Source organism: Ptychodera flava, chromosome 8 (assembly GCF_041260155.1).
Source record: "Ptychodera flava strain L36383 chromosome 8, AS_Pfla_20210202, whole genome shotgun sequence".
NCBI classification, from domain to species: Eukaryota; Metazoa; Hemichordata; class Enteropneusta; family Ptychoderidae; genus Ptychodera; species Ptychodera flava.
In genome coordinates, this window is record NC_091935.1 from 28,376,513 (window position 1) to 28,397,447 (window position 20,935).

At 37.3% G+C, this 20,935-nt stretch overlaps 1 protein-coding gene across 1 annotated transcript in view; it reads right to left on the reverse strand.

Annotated features, from left to right (window-relative positions):
- LOC139138953 (FAS-associated factor 1-like) overlaps positions 1–20,935 on the reverse strand; it is a 37,917-nt gene that overhangs the window by 10,226 nt on the left and 6,756 nt on the right. Inside the window, exons 4-9 of the mRNA XM_070707589.1 lie at positions 17,025–17,122; positions 14,745–14,854; positions 12,014–12,209; positions 10,787–10,879; positions 9,790–9,907; positions 7,226–7,371 (exon numbers count right to left, since the gene is read on the reverse strand). Coding sequence (XP_070563690.1) covers positions 7,226–7,371; positions 9,790–9,907; positions 10,787–10,879; positions 12,014–12,209; positions 14,745–14,854; positions 17,025–17,122 — 761 coding nt within the window. The remainder of the gene's footprint in view (positions 1–7,225; positions 7,372–9,789; positions 9,908–10,786; positions 10,880–12,013; positions 12,210–14,744; positions 14,855–17,024; positions 17,123–20,935) is intronic.

Consider the following 20,935-nt stretch of genomic DNA (forward strand, 5'->3'; position numbering starts at 1 on the left):
GTAATAATCATTGTGTAAAGAAAAGTGATTATTTCTTTTAAATATCCTAATTTATCCCCAAGAAGTCTTATATCCATTACCATGCAACCTCATAATGTGATAAACTATGGCAAAAGTTGGATATAGGAGTTACGTCAAATGCAATATTAAAAGAGGTTGTGTGTACAAGATGTTACGTGCAGAGAAAACGAACAAAAGGGTGAACTCAGCAGTTAACGTTTAAACAAAATTTATTACGAAAAAAAAACTAATTGCTAAGTCAGGGATAGAGTACAAGCTTTAAAAGTGTACAGACTACTTATCTCAGCTGGGACGGCAAAGCTCCAGTCTCAGAGTTGTAACAGTCAGTCGGATGAATGAACAGTCCTTTGGCTTGCAGGCTTGAAGCTGCACAAAGTCCACAGTATAAATCCAGCGTTGACAGTGAAGGTCTTGAAAGTCTTGAGAATGACTACTGCTGGAGTTTAGTAACACACAAGAGACACGATCCCCAAAAGTCTGACTGGAAGCTGTGCACGTCCCTTTTATAAGGCATATAAGAACAATCTAGAACTTTTATTGACATGCTAATTACTGTTCTAAAATTATCTCCCTTACACAACTAATCAACTTTCCAGAACATTCCAAACATGACTAATTGAATTCAAGGTTGTGAGGTCATCAAGGGCAGTGACCTTGAGAATGTTCTAGACTAATTGAACTCAGGTCATGATGAGTGTGGGGGAAATGACCTACATAACACACCCCCTCTTCAAAAGAAATTTTTCAATGAAAATCTTTCTTTTACAAATGTAATCTTAAAAGTGTGAACAACAATAAGTTCTAAATACGAGAGAGACAGTCTGCAATTAAATTGTCTCTGCCTTTGATATGTCTAATATCAAGATTAAACTCCTGTAACATTAAACTCCATCTTAGCAATCTCTGATTTTTGCCTTTAAATTTCTGCAGAAAAACAAGAGGGTTGTGATCAATATAAACCACTATTGGCTGATTTGAAGAAGTAACATAAACTTCAAAATGCTGTAAAGCTAATATCAAAGATAAACACTCTTTTTCAATTGTAGAGTAGTTTCTCTGGGATTTGTTAAATTTGCGTGAAAAATAGCAAACAGGATGATCTACACCATGACTATCCTCTTGCAATAAAACAGCACCAGCAGCCGTATCACTAGCATCTACAGCTAATTTGAATGGCAAAGTGAAATCTGGTGCAGACAATACTGGGGCACTTTGCAGTATGGCTTTAAGTGTATCAAATGCCTGTTGGCATTGCTCTGACCAAACAAACTGTACTTTCTTTTTAAGTAAGTTAGTCAAAGGCTCAGTAATTGTGGAGAAATTTGGACAGAATTTTCTGTAGTAACCAGCCATACCGAGAAAGCGCATCAGTTGTCGTTTGCAGTTTGGTATGGGAAAACTTGAAATGGCACTGATTTTGGCATCAACAGGTTTTACCTCACCCTGTCCTACAGTATGTCCGAGGTAAGTTACCCTTGCCCATACAAACTCAGATTTGGCAAGGTTGACAGTCAACATTGCTTTACTCAGTCTCTCAAAGAACTTCCGCATGAGCTTGATGTGTTCCTCCCAGGTGTCACTATACAGAATGACGTCGTCAACGTAAGCTGCACACCCGTCTAGCCCGGATATGACGTCGTTGATCATCCGTTGGAACGTTGCCGGAGAGTTCTTCATTCCAAATGGCATCACCTTGTACTGGAACAATCCGTCTGGCGTAACAAAGGCGGATATTTCACGAGCACGATCTGTCAGAGGGACTTGCCAAAATCCCTTCAGTAGGTCAAATTTCGTCACATACTTGGCTTTTCCCACTCGGTCGATGCAGTCATCAATCCTCGGGATTGGGAAAGTGTCTGTCTTTGTTAAAGTGTTGACCTTCCTAAAGTCCGTGCACATACGATAACTGTGATCTGGTTTGGGAACAAGTATGCACGGCGAACTCCAGTTACTTTTACTGGGTTCAATAAAGTCATTGTCCAGCAGGTATTTGACTTCTTCCTGGAGATATTTTGCTTTTGTTGGATTCAGTCTGTATGGATGTTGTTTTACAGGCTTACTGTCCCCAACATCAACGTCGTGATAGATGACGTTTGTCCTCGTTGGAACATCTTGAAACAGGTGTTTATATTCGTGGAGCAGTTCTTTCACCTGTTGTTGTTGTTCTGGCTGGAGGTGTGCCAACTTTGTAGACTCCAGCTTCTCCAGGATTTCTGAGTTCTGAAGCTTGACCGAGCCCAGCTTTGAGTTTAGAGTATTTTCACTCAAGTCAGTTTCAGTATCACTATCTTCATAATGGTTTGAACTGACTGCACTGACAGGCTGAGTTATAGTAGGATTATCCCTATCCAAATATGGCTTAAGCATATTTATGTGACATAGCTGTTTTTGTTTTCGCCTGTCAGGTGTTATTATGATGTAATTTAAATCACTCAATTTCTTATCAATTAGGTATGGCCCAAAGTAACGAGCATGGAGTGGTTTGCCAGGAATTGGAAGTAGAACAAGAACCTTTTGACCTGGTTCAAACTTCCGTTTTGAGGTGCTTTTATCATATTTGGTTTTCATTGACTGCTGAGATGACTCAAGATTTTCTCTGGCTAATTCACATGCTTTAGAGAGTTTTGTACGAAAATCTGACACATATTGCAAAATATTCAGACAATCATCATCGTCTGATAGGAATTTCTCTTTAACGAGCTTAAGTGGGCCACGGACTGTATGTCCAAATACAAGCTCAAATGGGCTAAAACCAAGAGACTCCTGAATTGACTCTCTAACAGCAAAGAGCAGAAAATGAATTCCTTCATCCCACTGCTTCTCAGTGTCAAAACAGTAGGTCCTAATCATGTTTTTCAAAGTTTGATGAAATCGCTCAAGAGCACCCTGACTTTCTGGATGATAGGCGGATGACCTATACTGTTTAATGCCTAGCTGATCCATTACTTGTTGAAAAATACCAGACATAAAGTTGGAGCCTTGATCGGACTGGACACATTTAGGGAGGCCAAATAAAGTGAAAAATTTGACTAAAGCTTTCACTATAGTCTTTGTCTTTATGTTTCTCAGTGGTATGGCTTCTGGGAACCGAGTTGATGTACACATAATTGTCAGCATGTACTCATTTCCTGATCTTGTTTTTGGTAGGGGCCCAACACAGTCTATTAGTATCCTACTAAATGGTTCTTGAAATGCAGGAATTGGCTGTAAAGGGCCTTTGGAATGGTCTGATTTGGCTTTCCTACCATTTGACATGTGTGACAAGTTTTACAGAAATGTGCTACATCCTGCCTGAGATTAGGCCAATAAAAGTGACTGAGAATTTTATGATAAGTTTTTCCTGACTCCTAAGTGACCAGCCCAGGGCGTTTCATGGGCCAGGCGCAATATTTCAGCACGGTAGGGCTTTGGAACCACAATTTGATGTTTTATAGCCAATCGTCATCAACCAAAACATCTGGAGGTCTCCATTTACGCATGAGAATACCAGACTTTGTATAATAGGAAACAGAGCTATCTGAAGTTTACCTTCATCATCTACCCTGTCAAACAAAGACAAAATATCTGGGTCTTTGTGTTGTTCTGCAATGAGATTTGATCTAGAAAATGTCTGACTTTGGTCAGCAGAAGTTTTACTGGAAGTTTCAAATCCACGAGGGATAACGGAATGCTCCGTGTCAAACACCTGACTGAGAAAGGTGTCATTTAAGTCAACATCTGTGACATTATTTTGAGAGTATTTTGATTCTCAGAAGTTTTCTTTGACATGGCTCGAGTAATGGCACATGAAGGAAATAAATCGGGTATCTCTTGTTCAATTGGCTCTGGATCCTGATCTAAACTAGGATTATCAGTCACAAGTGGATTAGTAATGACCTTGTCCCCAGCAAGGTCGTTTCCAAGAAGAAGGTGAATCCCTTCAAAAGGCAAAAAAGGCCTAATACCTAAAGCCACAGGTCCAGAAACAAAGTCCGAAGACAAATAGACATTATGGAGAGGAACAGGAATGTAGTCATTACAATCTACCCCCTTAATAAGAACTTTAGAACCTGAAAATGACTTTTCAGAAAACGGCAGGGTATCTGCCAACAAAAGAGACTGGGAAGCCCCGGTATCTCTTAAAATTTTGACAGGGTAGCGGAAGAGAAATCACTAGAAAGTGATATAAAACCATTATGAATAAATGGCTCGAAAATACCCATAATGCTATCTTGAGAAGAATTGACCTTGACCTCATTAATTGGGGATGAGAGGGGTTTAACCTCAGAAAATGTGTTGCACACATTATTAGACTCTAATTGAGTTGATGAAGAAATAAGCCGGTGGGCTTAGATCCACTTTGACCACTTTGACCTTCACGTTTTCTTTTCAATTTGAAACACTCTGACATTAAATGGCCGTCTTTCTTGCAATAATTACAAGAAAGTGTACCGAACTGTTTGTCAGAAGGAGATTGAGACTTGGGATTTGATGATGTGGAAGTGTTACTTGAACTCTGTGAACTGTTGTCATTTGATTTTCTACTGTCCTTTGAAAAATTCTTGGATGAAAAGGACGAGTTAAATTTACCTGCATTGTTTCTGTATGAAAAGGACTGGGATGGTTTGCTGAGAAATGAAGATTTGTGGGTCAATGAATAATCATCGCCAAACGTGCAGCAACCTCCAATGTATCTGCCTTTTGTTCATTGATAAACGTCTTGATGTCACTCCGGATGCACCTTTTAAATTCCTCAATCAAAACAAGCTGTCGTAATTTGTCATAATTCTGACTGACCTTTTCAGAAGAACACCAGCGATCAAACAGTTGTTCTTTTGTTCGAGCAAATTCAACATAAGTTTGATCCTTCACCTTCTCACAATCCCTAAATTTCTGACGGTAAGCTTCAGGCACCAACTCATAGCCCTTGAGAATTAATTCCTTCACAGAATCATAATTTGAAGCCTGCTCTACTGACAACTGAATGTAAATTTCTCTGGCTTTACCCACCAAAGCACTCTGCAAAAGCATAGACCAGGACTCCTTAGGCCAATTCAGACTCTGAGCAATTTTCTCAAAATGAAGGAAATATTTATCACATCCTTTTCTTGGAAAGGGGGAACTAACCTGAAATGCTTAGTGATGTCAAACTTGTCTGAAGGGAAGAATTTTCCTGATTGTCCAAGCTCTAAACGTCTCATTTCTAACTGTAGTCGATGTTCTTCCAATTCTCTCTCCTTTTCTCTCTGTCTTTCTTCCATTTGTAATTCTTTGTCTTTCATTTGTAATTCTTTGTCTTTCATTTGTAATTTTTCCTGCCTTTCCCTTTCTTCCATTTGCAATTTTTTCCTTTTCTAATTCCAATTTCTTAAGCTCCAAATCTGCCTGTATTTCTAATTCTAATTTTTTGAGTTCGAAGGAAGACTCAGGCTCATAATCTTTTAAGGCAGACTCCTCAAAATGGCCAGAATTAACTAAATGTTTTGCAATCTTGAACTGAATTTCTCGCTTGCGCATAGATCTTTTGACATCTACTTTAAGGAAATTTGCCAGTGCTATGAGGTTGTCTTTTTCTGAGGGAATTAAATGTGTCCTGATCAAGGTCATCCATAATTCGTCTGGCTTGAATTCCGCCATGATTGAATTTCGCTGAGTTCACAGTATACAGTAGTTTTGAAAAGGCTGTCAAAATGTTGTCAAACGGCTCAAAATATTCGTATCCCGGACGAGCCCCCAATTTGTTACGTGCAGAGAAAACGAACAAAAGGGTGAACTCAGCAGTTAACGTTTAAACAAAATTTATTACGAAAAAAAAAACTAATTGCTAAGTCAGGGATAGAGTACAAGCTTTAAAGTGTACAGACTACTTATCTCAGCTGGGACGGCAAAGCTCCAGTCTCAGAGTTGTAACAGTCAGTCGGATGAATGAACAGTCCTTTGGCTTGCAGGCTTGAAGCTGCACAAAGTCCACAGTATAAATCCAGCGTTGACAGTGAAGGTCTTGAAAAGTCTTGAGAATGACTACTGCTGGAGTTTAGTAACACACAAGAGACACGATCCCCAAAAGTCTGACTGGAAGCTGTGCACGTCCCTTTTATAAAGGCATATAAGAACAATCTAGAACTTTTATTGACATGCTAATTACTGTTCTAAAATTATCTCCCTTACACAACTAATCAACTTTCCAGAACATTCCAAACATGACTAATTGAATTCAGGTTGTGAGGTCATCAAGGGCAGTGACCTTGAGAATGTTCTAGACTAATTGAACTCAGGTCATGATGATGTGGGGGAAATGACCTACATAACAAAGATCAGGGGGCTCATGTTCTTGAACATCTTGGAGAGTCATGAACACCCGTACAAACACATTTACTGCTCACGGACAGCAATGCTACGACTGTTGTTTTATCTCTGTATCACTGCTTGGATGAAATTCTTCGTCACTTGGTTCATCAAAATGTTCAAGGGTAAATTAGATCAAAAACTGACCACACACTTTGAGTGTTGAACTCTTGGAGGTTTTAAATTAGCCAGTTTACAGATCCTATGAGGACAACGTTTTTCATCACCTCACAGTCAATCATATGCGTAGATTTCAAATTTTGTCAGTAATTCACTATTCAGAACCATAGCCTACTTGTTGAGAAGATAAACCTGGCTGGATTTAGACAGCGCATATATGTATCATAACTCTCGTCAGGGTAGAACAAATACAGAGACGAGAATGTCCTTGATTGTTAGACAGAAACTGTAGTTTTTGGTAACTCAATATGTTGCAGATACTGTTGTACAACTTGCACATTTCATCTAAAATGATATTGATGGTACAACAACATGTCAATCTAAATTCCTAAATCAATCTTCCACACAGTGATGAATAATACGACAAAAACTTATAATAATATTGCAATTTTTGCACTAACCCTACACTAATCCTACATGTGTAGGTGAAATTGTCAAATGAGGTTCTTTATCAAAGAGAGAAAAAAGTCAGTGGCATTTCTTTTCCAGGAAGGACACTTTGGAGTTACAGCTTACAAGACTCTTTGCGCCACTCAATCTGTCCTCCTAAGCATCTTAACTAATTCATGAAAAAAAGTGCATCTGTAATGAATCTTACATTGCACTTTAAAAATGGTCTCAAACAACAAAACTCATCCTTACTAGCCTGTGTGGCCAATAACAAACAAAAATTGAAAGTGTCTCAAGAAAGGGAACTTACATCTTTGGCTGGTACATTAAATGCTTCTTTAAAAGCATCTTCTATAGGTCCTAGATAAAATTCAGGATGTTGTTCACTATATCTGTTGCTAAATTCTTGTGAAAAATGAATCAATGCTGTGGTAATGTCGTCTAAATTAGGTGGTACTGAAAAACAAAAAGAGTTAGCATAATTAAGGAAAAGATATTAAAGATATTATGTACAGCTGTCTGATTTCTAAAGAGTACATACACACTTGAGAAATTATCTTACAAACTAATAGTTGCGTATTTACAAGTCACTGCAAAACATTGTGGTACATTGCAACCTCGGAGGGTTAACTTTACGACATTATGCCAATCAGAGCTTTTGAAATCAAACAGCTCACAAGTGATCAAAATTTCATCAGACAAAAATATGCAACGACGGAAATATTAAAAGTCTCAAGTTATGACTTGCATCTGGCCAGTGAAAATAATCCCTCAAAGTCAACGGCCGGGAGTAAGCATATTAGTTGCCAGGGAAAGACACTAAGGGTTGTCCGATTGCCCGGGGCAAGTGAAAGTCGCGTTCGGGCAAGTGAACCTCCGATGCCACTTGCCCGACGGGACAAGTGAAAAAAATAATACCTAAAAATCGAATTCACGAGAGCGATTTTCTGGTGAGGGAACACGGACTTAAACAACAAAAAATTTCATGTTATGTCATTGTGAACATTTCCATAAGATTTTTCATAAAATTGCATGAAGAGTTGATGAAAAGAATCATGTAATCGCTTTCAATAAAATGCAGTTCAAACAATACCACCGGTTAAATACCGTACGCTGATTTTGCATATGAAAAAGCTGTTCAGCTGGTGGAGCGTACGTTCACCAAAGTTCATTGCATTGACTGTGAGGTTACGGTGTCTCACAAATATGTTGATACCGTAAAAAAAAGAAACACACAGCGGTTTTTGTGCTTGTATGAACTTTATAATGATGTAAAAATAAAGTCCAGTGGTGAAAAATCACCACATAAAAGAGAGGTTTACTAAAACGTACTCTTCAATGTTAACTTGTTGACAGTGAGTGGCATCGTGGCAAGACCGCATGCAATGAAAGTCATGAGCAAGCTTTGGTGTCAACGGTCCAGTCTTTGAATTTTCAATGAACACTGACTTAATTTTCAGGTCAATAATATAAAAGTTACTTGTCCGTGGCGACCAACCTCTCTGTTTGTGAATTTTCCCATTCTAAAATGACTGTCAAGAAGCAATTGGAGCGAGTTTGACATCGAGAAATTCATCGTTCAAGACACATAGAAAACCACCGACGCCTTAGGTTGTTGGTTTAAATTCTATTTAGTCTGCGCATGAGCATTAAAAGACCACCTAGGTTATTAGAAAAACATAGGATACTGGTATAGTGCAATGGTAATCCAAACTTCATAGGGCTTGTGTATGATGTCAGCGCAGTAAAACATGACAAAGAAGTACATTATTTTTCAGAAGCTTCAAAAACATTCCTTTATAGCTACAGATTTTTTTCTTTCTGTACATATAAGTTAAAACTTTTAACTGCAAAAATACTTTGAAGGTACAATTAAATGGCTGTTATTATTTGTACATTAAGACCTAAGAAAGTAAACATACAAACATATGAACTGTTAGAATTTTTTCTATGAGTATGAGAGCCCAACTAGCTGTAAATCTTGAAATTTGTTGACCTAAGAGGGCTTCCTATTTTTTTCTGGTTTTCTTTAAATTCTACCCATTAATAGGATATAGTCTTTTGCAGCTTTACAAAACATTCTTTAGTGAAAAATTGGACAAGTAAATTTACATTTTAACCATTATTTTGATTTCCCACCATACTACAAAGAAAACAAAACATTGTTGTCCCAGTTGAAAACATTCAACACTATGCATTACATCGGACTACTCTGTTGTTTCCGTGAATATTCAAATGCATATATGCACGATGTACACTGTTTTTGCTATATTTGCATTGGGTGCCACTTTACGTTTGGGCACACATTATTTTTCTTGTTTTAAATTGCACATGCAGTCTCACTTGGCAGTTAACAATACTTGTATTCCAACCCCTCAAAGAGCACATTCCCAAAATCTTGTTTTAGTTCAGAAGTAAAATCACATAAAGAATGCTATATGATACTGCTAGTGGGGCTTTGATAATTAATTTAATATAAATGAGCCATCCAGTACTCTTAGAAGTGTGAGTAGAGCCCTATGAGAATGTCTGACATTTTCTCATGATAACATGGTAATTTTCAAAATAAAGAGTGTGAAATGAAAAACCAATGTTTTAGCTTTGTTCAAACACGTAATTATACTGGGCAAGTGGTTTTCCAATTCGGGCAAGTGAACCGAACCCCCCACTTGCCCGAAGGGCAAGTGGATAAAAAATAAGTGTCTTTCCCTGGTTGCAGTATCTCATAAATGAGATAAATTTGGTCACATCCAGTTTCAGAAGCAGAGAGTCAAACATAGGTCAAAATACCTTCATATACCAGTGTAAGAGAAAAGTAATGTGAGGGCGGTGCCATTTCAAAGCTGAATTTTGCTGAAATCGTCTGAGACTTACAAAGAGGTTCAAATCTCCTTGGTTTAGGATCTTCTGTAAACATCTCTTGGTCGTCACATGACATGCATGCGTCTTCAAACTCATCTTCTGAATCGCTGACAACAGCGTCTGTTGTCAACTGAAATGAGCATACAACCAGACAATGTAGAGACAATATATGACAGTGTACAACTGTTACAATGGAACATTCAGTCTGCACTCTTAACTACCTGGTACAGCATTTCTTAACACTGAGTAAATCTGGAAACTTCAGGAAATTTTCTTGGCATCATTCCCTATTCCAGTACATGCAATGGGCAAAATTTCTAGCATCTTTAAACATTTTCTTGAGCCCCTGGTACATGAGTTTAGCTCACAGGAAAGACTATCATAATTAGTTGTAGCAAATTGATCAGATATTGGACAAATTTGTGATATACCTGTAGAAGGTATTTGTAAAATTTTGTTTCTAAAAATTAAAATAAAAGATAAAAATAAACAATTGATAAATTCACATGGAACTTGCACAAAAATATAAAATATTTGACCATGGAACCTGCCGGGCAAAATTTCAGATGGAGTTAATCACTATAAATATTTACATGCTCAGAGTTTACATTTACTATGAATAATGGGACCATTGATAATCTGACACGAGCATAGTAAATGAAACTCACTATTTTTTACCTTTAACTACCCTCTTCTGTCTACCTTACATGAAAGTTTGGAAGTGTGAAAATCTAATGATGAAATTGAGATTTGGATTCAATCCAATATCATAGGCTTGTTACATATTTGAATAAAAAACATCACAACAGAAAATCTGACAAGTGGTTTAGTGTCATGCACAGATGGTGAATACTGTTTCATTGAAGGACCTATGTCATATGGTTTTATGCAAATTTGCTCACGATAATCAAAGCATTATACCCCTTTCCCCTATACTAGAGGCATACAGTTTAATTTGTCATGAGCATGTTTTGATTATGAAAAGGCCCAAAAAGATCAGTACACTTACATCTACTGGTTGTGATCTGCTCTGTTGTGGAGGTTCTCTTTCTACAGACAGTCTGTGACATGGATAGCCTAGACCACTTGCTGCTAACGTGAGCTGGAGAATCATGTTAGAAAGAAGTGATTTCTTTTAAAGAGTCCACAGCTGGCCTTAAGATTTGCATATCTGCACTTTTACATGTAACCCTTATCCTGCCAAGTTCATATATCACCATCAGGTCAAGTTGGTTAAAACCACCGAGGCATAACATAGGTCCCATGTACCGGGGGTATATGTTTGCAAGTTTTACAAAGACATTTGCAGGCCCCTGTAAATATGGATACTGTAGACATGGTTTTGACTGACCAAACCTGCTACAACACAACATGCTAAGAAGGTGAAAATATGTATGTTTTTGCTCAATACTGGCTTTTCACTGCCTTTGCAGAAGGTGAAAGTGATAGGCCTGGCAGAATAAGGGTTCAAGTTGAGTGCTTAACCCTTTCACCACCATGGTTTGTCCAAATTCATTGTTTTCTATGGTAAAGTTGGACCTGTATACAGGGAACTGGGGGTGAAAGGGTTAAGGGGCCAGTAGCTGTAATTTTGATAATTTTTTTTCACTAATTTTGATTCGTATCGAAATTCAATTGCAAGGTCTTGTTCCACTCCCACAAGCATGTTGAAACACCAACTTTTACGCTTGCCAACACGGCGTCTCTTCCTGTAAAATGCACTATTATTGTAATCATTTTAAATTTTGTCCAGATAAAAATTCTCTTGTTAACAATAACAAAGCAGTTTACACATGTCCAGACTGAGTTGGCAAGTTGAAACACTGTGTATCTCAACATGCTTTGGGGAATGGAACACGAAAATGTAATTCAAGTTATACAAACACAATGAAAACCATTAAAATTTACAGCTACAGGCCTCTAATTATAAATGAAAGTCGAAAGGACTTGTTTCAATTCTGCGGTGCAAAGCTGCATTCAGGCTTAGTGGACGATTTCACTTAGTTTATACAGTATTGAATTTAATAGATGATGGAGACAAAATTGCAAATTGGTACATCATGTTAGTCTCTATGTGCACAAGTATTGGATGATCGGCAAACAGAATGGATATATTCCTATTTCAACGTGTTAACATTCACGTCATGACAGCAAGCAGTTCAGTTCTTCACCATCATGATTGCAAAAGAATGAATAAACTATTTGAAAAACAAAACAAAGAGAAAGCTGTACATACTGTATCATCGTCCACGCTGTCTGGCCAACCTGACCAAACCTGTTGTCTGACGGGTACATTGATGAGAGAAAACATATCTTGTTTCACTTCCAGTATGGTCCTGGAGCCAGGGAAATTTAAACTGTACTCCTTTCTCGTGTCCTTGTCTTCGATGATGAGTTTGTAAGTCTGTCCTAAACGTTCCATAAACTCTGAGCTGGAAGGATTAAGATCACAGATATGCGTCAGCCTGTTTTATCTGAACTTTGTTGTTTGTGAAGGCTTAATAGTGAACACTGCTGAATTTTTAATTGTTCACCCCTAATTCCATGTAAACAGGTCCAAACTCACCACTAATAACAATGGGTTTGGGCTGAACCATAATGGTGAAAGGGTCGAAGAAAACCACTTTTTCATCTGAATGTCTATGTTACACAACCACACAGAAGCTTTGAAATATTAATATTGAGTTACAGGGATCTAACAAATATTTCAAATCATTTTGTTTATTACAAAGTTCAGGATTAAGATATCTTCTTTCAACAACTGTTTGATGTACAAATTTTTAATCACTTTTGCCTCATAATTTTGTAAATTCCAAAACTTGTGATTCAAATTGTAATACTCTGGTTATAATTAATTTTACTACGGTATATATGAACAATAGCCAAATATGATACCATACCACACCTGTGACTCTGACTTACAAGTTTTCAATTTTGAAAAATCGGAGTAATGATACGCATAATTCAAACAAGTGAACTAAAATTCATCACTGTTACTAGTATTACAGATATCAGTTGGTGAAGTGGCCATCTTTTTAAAGTACAGAGTGTGTGAAATATTTATCTGAAAGTGGGTTTAAGGAATCAATATGAAGACTAAATTATCCCCTAAAAATTTCATATATCTTGGTACTTTGTAACTTATACAGTTCACCCAGTAGCTCTGCAGAGCATGACAATAAAGTGTCCGATTTTACATATATCAACCTCAACACTCGATACTTGATTGTTCAATATGCTTAGGAGTGTCTGGAGCATACACACAGACAAAATTAAAAACTTTGTCAATACACATGGAAGGGTAGAATAAGTTGGAACAACTTTGCAGCCTTGTCTTCAAGTAACTATATCAGATACCTACGATTGGGACATTACAACACTTGTACCATTTTTCTGAAATATTTTGTTGCTGAAAGTTAATGACAGTATGAGCTCTAGACAGGTTGCTTTAAACAAATACCGTTGGCTTGTTTGTATTCAAAAGGTTACAATCGTAAGATGGCCAAAAATTATCATCTGACCTGACCAATGTACAGTTCCCATGTATTCACTGATAAACTATCAGAAAATGACACAGATTCGGGTAGCTTGCTACAACATGAGTATGATGTTTCTCTACTTGTTGACATAGTGATAAAATTCTGGTTGCAAAGTAAATTTATTTGTGTGACAAGAGAAGCATTTGAAGCTGAAAGAAACTGAACTGTAGCCTTCCCATAGACATACATAAACCCCTTTCACCATCAAAATTTGTACAGCCCCATCAATATCCCTGAAAAAGTTTGACCTCGATACCGGAAAAATAGGGTGAAAGAGTTTTAAACTTTCACCACAAAATTTTGATTGAACCTAGTAGGGTTGTTCGCAAATGAAGTCACTGTTCTCTCATTAGTATGCAAAAATAAATATTTGTTTGCAAAATCAGATGAAATTTTTTTCCATATTACACCTTCAAGAACGACAATAATGCAACATAATAAGTGACCGCTAACATTTCAAGAACAGTGGCGGACATATTAACTGATGAGAATACATGCTGCAACAACAGCCATGCATGCAACACTGATTAAATCTGTCCACATTTCAAGTAGCAGTGTCTGATGTTGCACATGAGCAGATATATTTAGTAACAAACCTGCAACAGTAAACAGCGCAATTGGTCATTTTCATGACCTCTACATGACCTTACATGTACATCCTGCCATTGCCGTTGGTGTTTTAATTGAACAATTTGCTCCCACAAAAGTCATATCATGTGTGTAGAAGTCACACAACAACTTGTTATATTGGTATAGGTGATACTGACTACAGGGTGACACACACGTGTGTTACATGTATACGCAGATTTCATCAACATACATTTCTATTGCAGCAAATAGGGTCAATAGGTCATCCTATATATGATAGCATCTCTCTTGTCACAACTACCTACAGTATGCCTGCGCTAAAATGTCCTATAGTGTTAACAGAAATGATCTACCATTGTAGGTTTGTTACATGCAGCTGCCTGGATAAATTGAGACAAATTTTGTCTGTTTTGTCTCTGTGTTTATTGCTACAGCTGGCAATCCACCCTCTTGAGTTGCCATCATCACAACACTTGATATATATTTCCATGCTTTTACTCATAACACGGGTAGTCACAAAGTTCAATTTTCATAACAGATTTCGGTACGCACAGTTTCCCAAATTTTGAAAAATTTCTATATTTTACTGATAAATGTTAAAACTCTGACTTCTCATGAATCTTCTGATTGTGGTTCTGATAATAAGACATTTTACAACATACAACGTAGACCATTTCTGTTCAAATTTTATTGGTTCTTAGGTCTAAAATATGTAAAGGGCTTGAATTAAATTTCTATCGAGTGCTCAATGCCTACTAGATTGATGACAATACTGCTTGTGAGAGACGCATTATATTGTGAACGGTTGAACAAACTACAAAATGAGAATTTGTAACTTACTTCTCTCCATTTGGTTGCTGCTGTGGCTTGGTGATTGTGGGGTTACATACTTCTGGTGTTAGTAAAAATAATCTATTTTCTTTTGGTAAATTCAAAGTCGATAGTACAACCTGAAAGGAGGCAGAAACAGGATTAGCAATTTCAAATCCAGACAAAAAAATCTTAGAGCCTTGGAATAGGTTTGGATCTTCAAAAAACTGGCCACAGCATGCCTCCCTCAAAGATTTGGTATGTGTGACAGAAAAATGTTATGCTGTGACACCTTTTGGGTTATTTGTCTTGCTTTTTTAAGCCTTAAGTCCAGAACGTGCATATAAGTGGTAACTATTCCACCATTTTGCTGCAGCAGCATATGATAGATTTGGTATATCTCAGTAAAAGGTCTGGAAAGCATCAGCCATTAACCCTTAGAGTGCTGTAATTTTTTCCCACCAGAATTTGGGTGCAACATTTTACCAATTTTTATGAATTTTTGAGTAATTTCTTTGATAATTTTGGACCACACAGACATCATGTTTCATTGGCCGCAGATTTTGATCAAAATTCAGAAAAAATCTGTAAAAATAATTGTTTGGCTCTGAAAAAAAATTGTCTGGCGCAATTTCATAAAAGAGATAAAAATTTACTCTGGTACTCAAAGGGTTACACTTATCACTGTGTGATGACACCATACAAGGCATACAAGGTAAACAGCTATGAAATCTTACACGCACTGAATGTTAGGAGTACATGAACGAAAACAGGCAGAATCTTTATAATGTAAGCAACGGTTTCCTAAGGGGTGGTCTCTCTCATGGTAAACAAAAACAGAGTTTCTAGCATTGTGTTGATTATTAAAATCATTACAATTTGGCCTGATATCCTTGGGTCTTGCTAAACGTTGGTTGGAAGGCAAAAAACCATACACATAGTTTTGGAGTTTAACCTTAAAATCGAGAACGTTCCATCAACTTATTACGAAAACAATGTAGAAATTTCACGAACCGACTCATTCTGACTTGAACAGTCCTCAAGAATCCTAAAAGGGTTGTCTGGTTTACATTTGAATTTGCTACAAGTGTCACCTACTTTACTGAAACTTTTGTTACGATACGTGCATGTTTCCATGGCAACAGACCATCAAGTATGATAAAATGCTTTTAAAGGAAGGACTGACAAAAGAAGACCCATCAGGGGCTTGCACACCTTTAATTGAGTCAAGTTTTCTCAAGAATAACAGAGCACAGTCGCTGACACTTAAGTTGGCATCAATGTTGTGATGTTTCCCTACACTATAAGCAATGTATGGATTAATACAAATACATTTTAGGTGAAAATTTGCAGTAGAAAGTTGTAAACAGACTGGAATTATGAACAGAAAGGCTGTCAACAAAGACTGTGTTGACAGCGGACTTTGCGTCATGGGACTGGTGTTTTTGTGAGGTACCGTGATACATATGGCCTCTTTTGTTCCATGAATGGTTCTAATCTTTTACACTGATACATAAGTTGGAATATTCTATCTTTAATAAATTCTGTGTCTTAGGGACTCTTCTTTGAAAATTATGAAAATAATCCTTGGTATTTTGTAATATGTTGGAGATTTAAGATGAAATTTTCCCATTCATGTTAGGCCTCGTTTCTACCACATTCAGAATCTAACTGACCTTTTTCATAATCTTTATGTAAGTTGAAATTACTTTCTAAAATCACACGTTCAAAACTGAACATGACTTTCAAAGGCACTGCACAGACCTTTACTAAGGTTATCTGGGTAAATTTGGAGCGAAAAATGATACCAGTAGATGGGAAAATCACTCACTGTGTGAAACACAGAGTGGTAACTTTTGAACATCTCTACAGCAGACAGTTTGCAGGGAACTGCATGACACGTTCATTAATAATACAACCATCAATCTTGTCATATAAGGCAGTATCAGTGGCTATGACACTATCGTATGACAAACTGAGTGTCCAAATCAACTAATTATGAAACAAACTGGTTAAAAGCCATGTCTACTCCGAAGTACTTTCCAAGGTACAACTTATGCATGGAATGAAAGTCAACTTTATAAACCAAAACTTTGCACGGCTCCCTGCATCTTCCTACATCAATCTTCACATCTTTTCATTGCTGAAGGAAATACCTGTACCCAGATATGTCCTTTAGGGGTTTTTTATTTTGTCTTTTGTTTGCTTAGGGTTTTTTGGTTGTTTTCTGTTGCTAAAATTAACGATGAACCTCCTAACTCCCTGAAGTCTGGAAAATGAAACCCCCAGGAAAATATATAATGGTTTTACCTCATCGCTTGGGTCGGAGTTAGCATTTATAAAACCACGAAGCTGTTGTTTGTCAGGTGGCACATGCAACTCAGTGTACAGAATGGTTTTAATAGTTCCTGGAAAAAAAAAAGGTACATCATTATTGTCTGTCAGAGACTGACCATCTTTATTTATGATGCCACTTTGGTCCCATTACACATTGTGATGTTATGTAGGACACAAAACACAGCGTCCATTTGAACCAAGATCACTGGTGTTACAGGGCAAAAGATCCCTGTACAGGTTTCCTTGAACTTTGACATTGATGCAAACCGTTCATGCTAGACACATTCTCTACAAGCTGACATCATCAGCTGCAAAGCACCACCTGTGAAAATATGAGAATGACAGTGTGGTCATGTGACCCTAATAGGGGGAGGGGAGAGGGGAGGTGGGGAAAGGGAGAAAGAATGGGGTAATTTAGCACAGGTGACCTCGAAAAACTGTTAGCTGCATGCATAGTGGCAACCTGTAGAGTTATGCATAATGTATGTCAAACAATTGAGTCTTGGAATGGGGTGTGGCTGAGCTGTGTGAGGCCATTTCATCATAAAGCAACGATACTGGATCTTCACAGATGATTTATGAACAGGGTGAGGTAAGCTGTAAGAAAATGTGTAGTTTTATACCAATGGCGATTGTGTGAACCTTCCATTGTTGGTACAATCAGAGTTACTGAAAATTTACAGTATTTTCCAAGTGATTGCCTGTATTTCCCTGGAACCTGGAGACTATGAAGTTCCATAAACCATTTTGGGGTAGTGGACAATTAAAACATGAGCAATTTACCATATGTGGGGAAGCACTTCAAAAATTTAATTTAGGGGAGGGGGTTTGAGGTCAAGCATGATGAGTTTTGTTAGCTGTGCATCTGCTTTAAATACCCATGGGGCTTCATCAACAGTAATTGAACAGTAAGAAGTCATGCAGGGCTCCAAATGTCACAAAAGACATTGTCAAAACAATTGCAATATCACAAGTATGGAATTTGGTACACTCTATCCAAGTTCCATCAATATCGTTTTCAAGGGTTTTCCAGGACTCAGCTAAAAATTCAAGGAGTTTCCGGAGGTAAAAGACGTATATGCTGTTCTCCATTCTTTCCCTCAGTTCCTTTATGAAACTAAAATCACTCTGGATGGATACTCTGATGAACAGCCATACTGAAAATGAGTCTGGGCCAAGTTCAACACTGATGGGTCACAACTTGCTCTCTTTTGGTGACTTTTATGGCACGAAAACGAAAGTTTCTTTAAAGGAACCAAAAATCTCAAATAAAGCAAATGCATGATATCACAATTGTCACATGATTCATTGCCATGTTACATGTGCTATTCTGATGTACACAGTTTTGTAGATCAACCATACGTTCACTACCATCAGCTTCCTGTACAGCGGTTGAGGATAGAGGGACACTTTACTTCCTCTCTTTATCCATCTTTTTTATGAGCAGGGCTGAAGGTGTGTTTGGTGACCCCATCTTTCAGCATCTTTTAGTGTGCTAAAGAAGAAATACAAATTATACTGCCAAATGGCATTGAGTTTATCCCCTTATTTGCAATCAACTGGATACTTTGGGTGACGTAGAGCTGTATAACATGAAACAATATACAATGAGCAACCCTATTCGATCAAAATCTTTGAAATGTGAAATCATCTTAAAATCTTTCGCGGATTTACAAAATGAACCGCAGAAGCATCTGTAAGTTAACATATTCCAGTAAAAGTGGTTTCACACACTGCCTGGTCCCACTTTGATGCTTTCCTTGCAAAGTAGCAAAGAAAGAAACATACAGACGCCACCAACTCACCATATAAGCTCTTTTTGGTATTTATATACATACCAAATATGAGCTAAAAATGAGCTAGCCTGCCGTCATGGAGGGAGTTATTTTGCATTTGTGAACAATTTGTCTTAAAATCAACCACACTCTTAAAAGAGCTTCGAAGCCTGCTCTACTGACAAAGAAATAGTCTCCTTGGATTCGCCTTAACCCTTTCACCCCAGTTCCTGTATACAGGTCCAGCTTTACCATAGAAAACAATGGATTTGGGACAAACCATGGTGGTGAAAGGCAGGGCTCCCGCTACCTATTCGCCAATTCGCCAAATGCGAAAGAAAGTTTAAAATGGCTACAAAAATTCCTGTTTGGCTAATGTAGTGGCTATTGAATTCTTAGACCTCCTCAACAGAAAAATACACCTAACAATAAAATGTTGTAAGATGTTGAAACAGTTTACCCTCCTTCCTACAAAGTTGCAATGTATTGAAACAGTTTAATCTCCTTTCTACAAAGTTACAAATTCCCTGGTACGTAAAACAAACACTGTTGCTGTTCGATACTACAATACATCATGAACGTAACGTCCATGAATACACTGAGGCCTGCTTTGCCTCTGTGAGTCCATGGCTGGTTCGTCCTTGAGTCTATCAAAAGTTTTACCTACTTTGCTGTATCAAAATTTGGCCTGCAACTACTCAGTTTGATAGTAAAAACCATAATTTCAAAGGAAACTTTCACAAACGGAGCCATAATACAAAAGAAAAGGAGAAAAAACTGAGGTTTTCTGAAAGGTCAAGTCTAGGTCATCTCATCATGTGATGTCATGCATGAAGACCCCCTAATTACACAATAATGGTTCAAAAGAAACCACCTAGGGTGGTCCAATAGGTGAAAGGTAATTTTGCTGCCTTTGGCATTCAGCTTGACAGACTCCCATTCGGCCTACTTTCAAACTGCTATAACTTATACAAGAAATTATGTGATTCTGAATGATTTTAATATTTTTGTAGATTCCACCAGTTTAATAATCTAGAAGTGAACATCACCAGACATTTCTTGATGATATCAAAATATCAAATGAAAATATATCTGGGCTAAAATGTTATCATAATCATTAAAACAATGAATGCCCTCAAACAGTGAGTAATTTAAATGAACATATATCGTTGTGTCTTGTTTTACAAGAGTTTTGTTTGGCCCAGCCCTTTTTGTCTCAAGAAAAAGTACTTATACTCAAGATGCTATTTCAGCCTGCTTGATCACAACTATGACATACAAGTAAAACCGGGGCCTTAAATACCACAATAATTGTATCTACACTGCCATTGTGCTATACCATAAATGCTGTCTTCTGCATGGAAAATTGTTTTACTTGTGTGGCTCAAACATTTAGGTTATGGAAGACTGCATAAATTTGCCACATGAGAAGCCTGTAACTTATGACAAGCTATACTAACTGAATGTGGCAGAAATATTCAATCTGTACCTCTTGTAATATACACTTAACATTGCTACCAGATTTTAGAATTCAATTGCTACCTAATTTTATTTCTGTGTTTAAAGTTTACCACCAAAATAAGAAAGGATTTCTATCCCTGAAATGTCATAAAAACACAGATTATAAATGCAAAAAACTAAACACATATTTCGTTAATGTAAAAACCATCATGAACATCATACAAAACATCTTTATTTGTAAAATTAGGGACTCCTGAATGACGAGAAAGCTGTTGCCGCACTTGAGATCATAAACTGGCTAAAAGTTACTTAAAATGGCTAAAAGATTTTTGATTTGGCTAATGAGTTGGCTAATCATTTGGTGACTTAGCGGGAGCCCTGAAAGGGTTAAAGTAATAATGTCTAGCTTTGTTGATTTCTTTACAGCACTCACAGAGTTGACAGTTTGGCAATCTTTAATAAACACTTATGAAACTGACAACAACATACTTGCATTTTTTTTTACTGTCCGTCATCCCGTTTGAAACAGAAACAAAGACTAAACTGAAACAGAAATTAGTTAGCTGCTTGACCACTCAATTACTGACAGACTTTCAATATCAAGTTGCAATTCATGCCTTAAAACACTTTTATGCTACTTTTCCATGA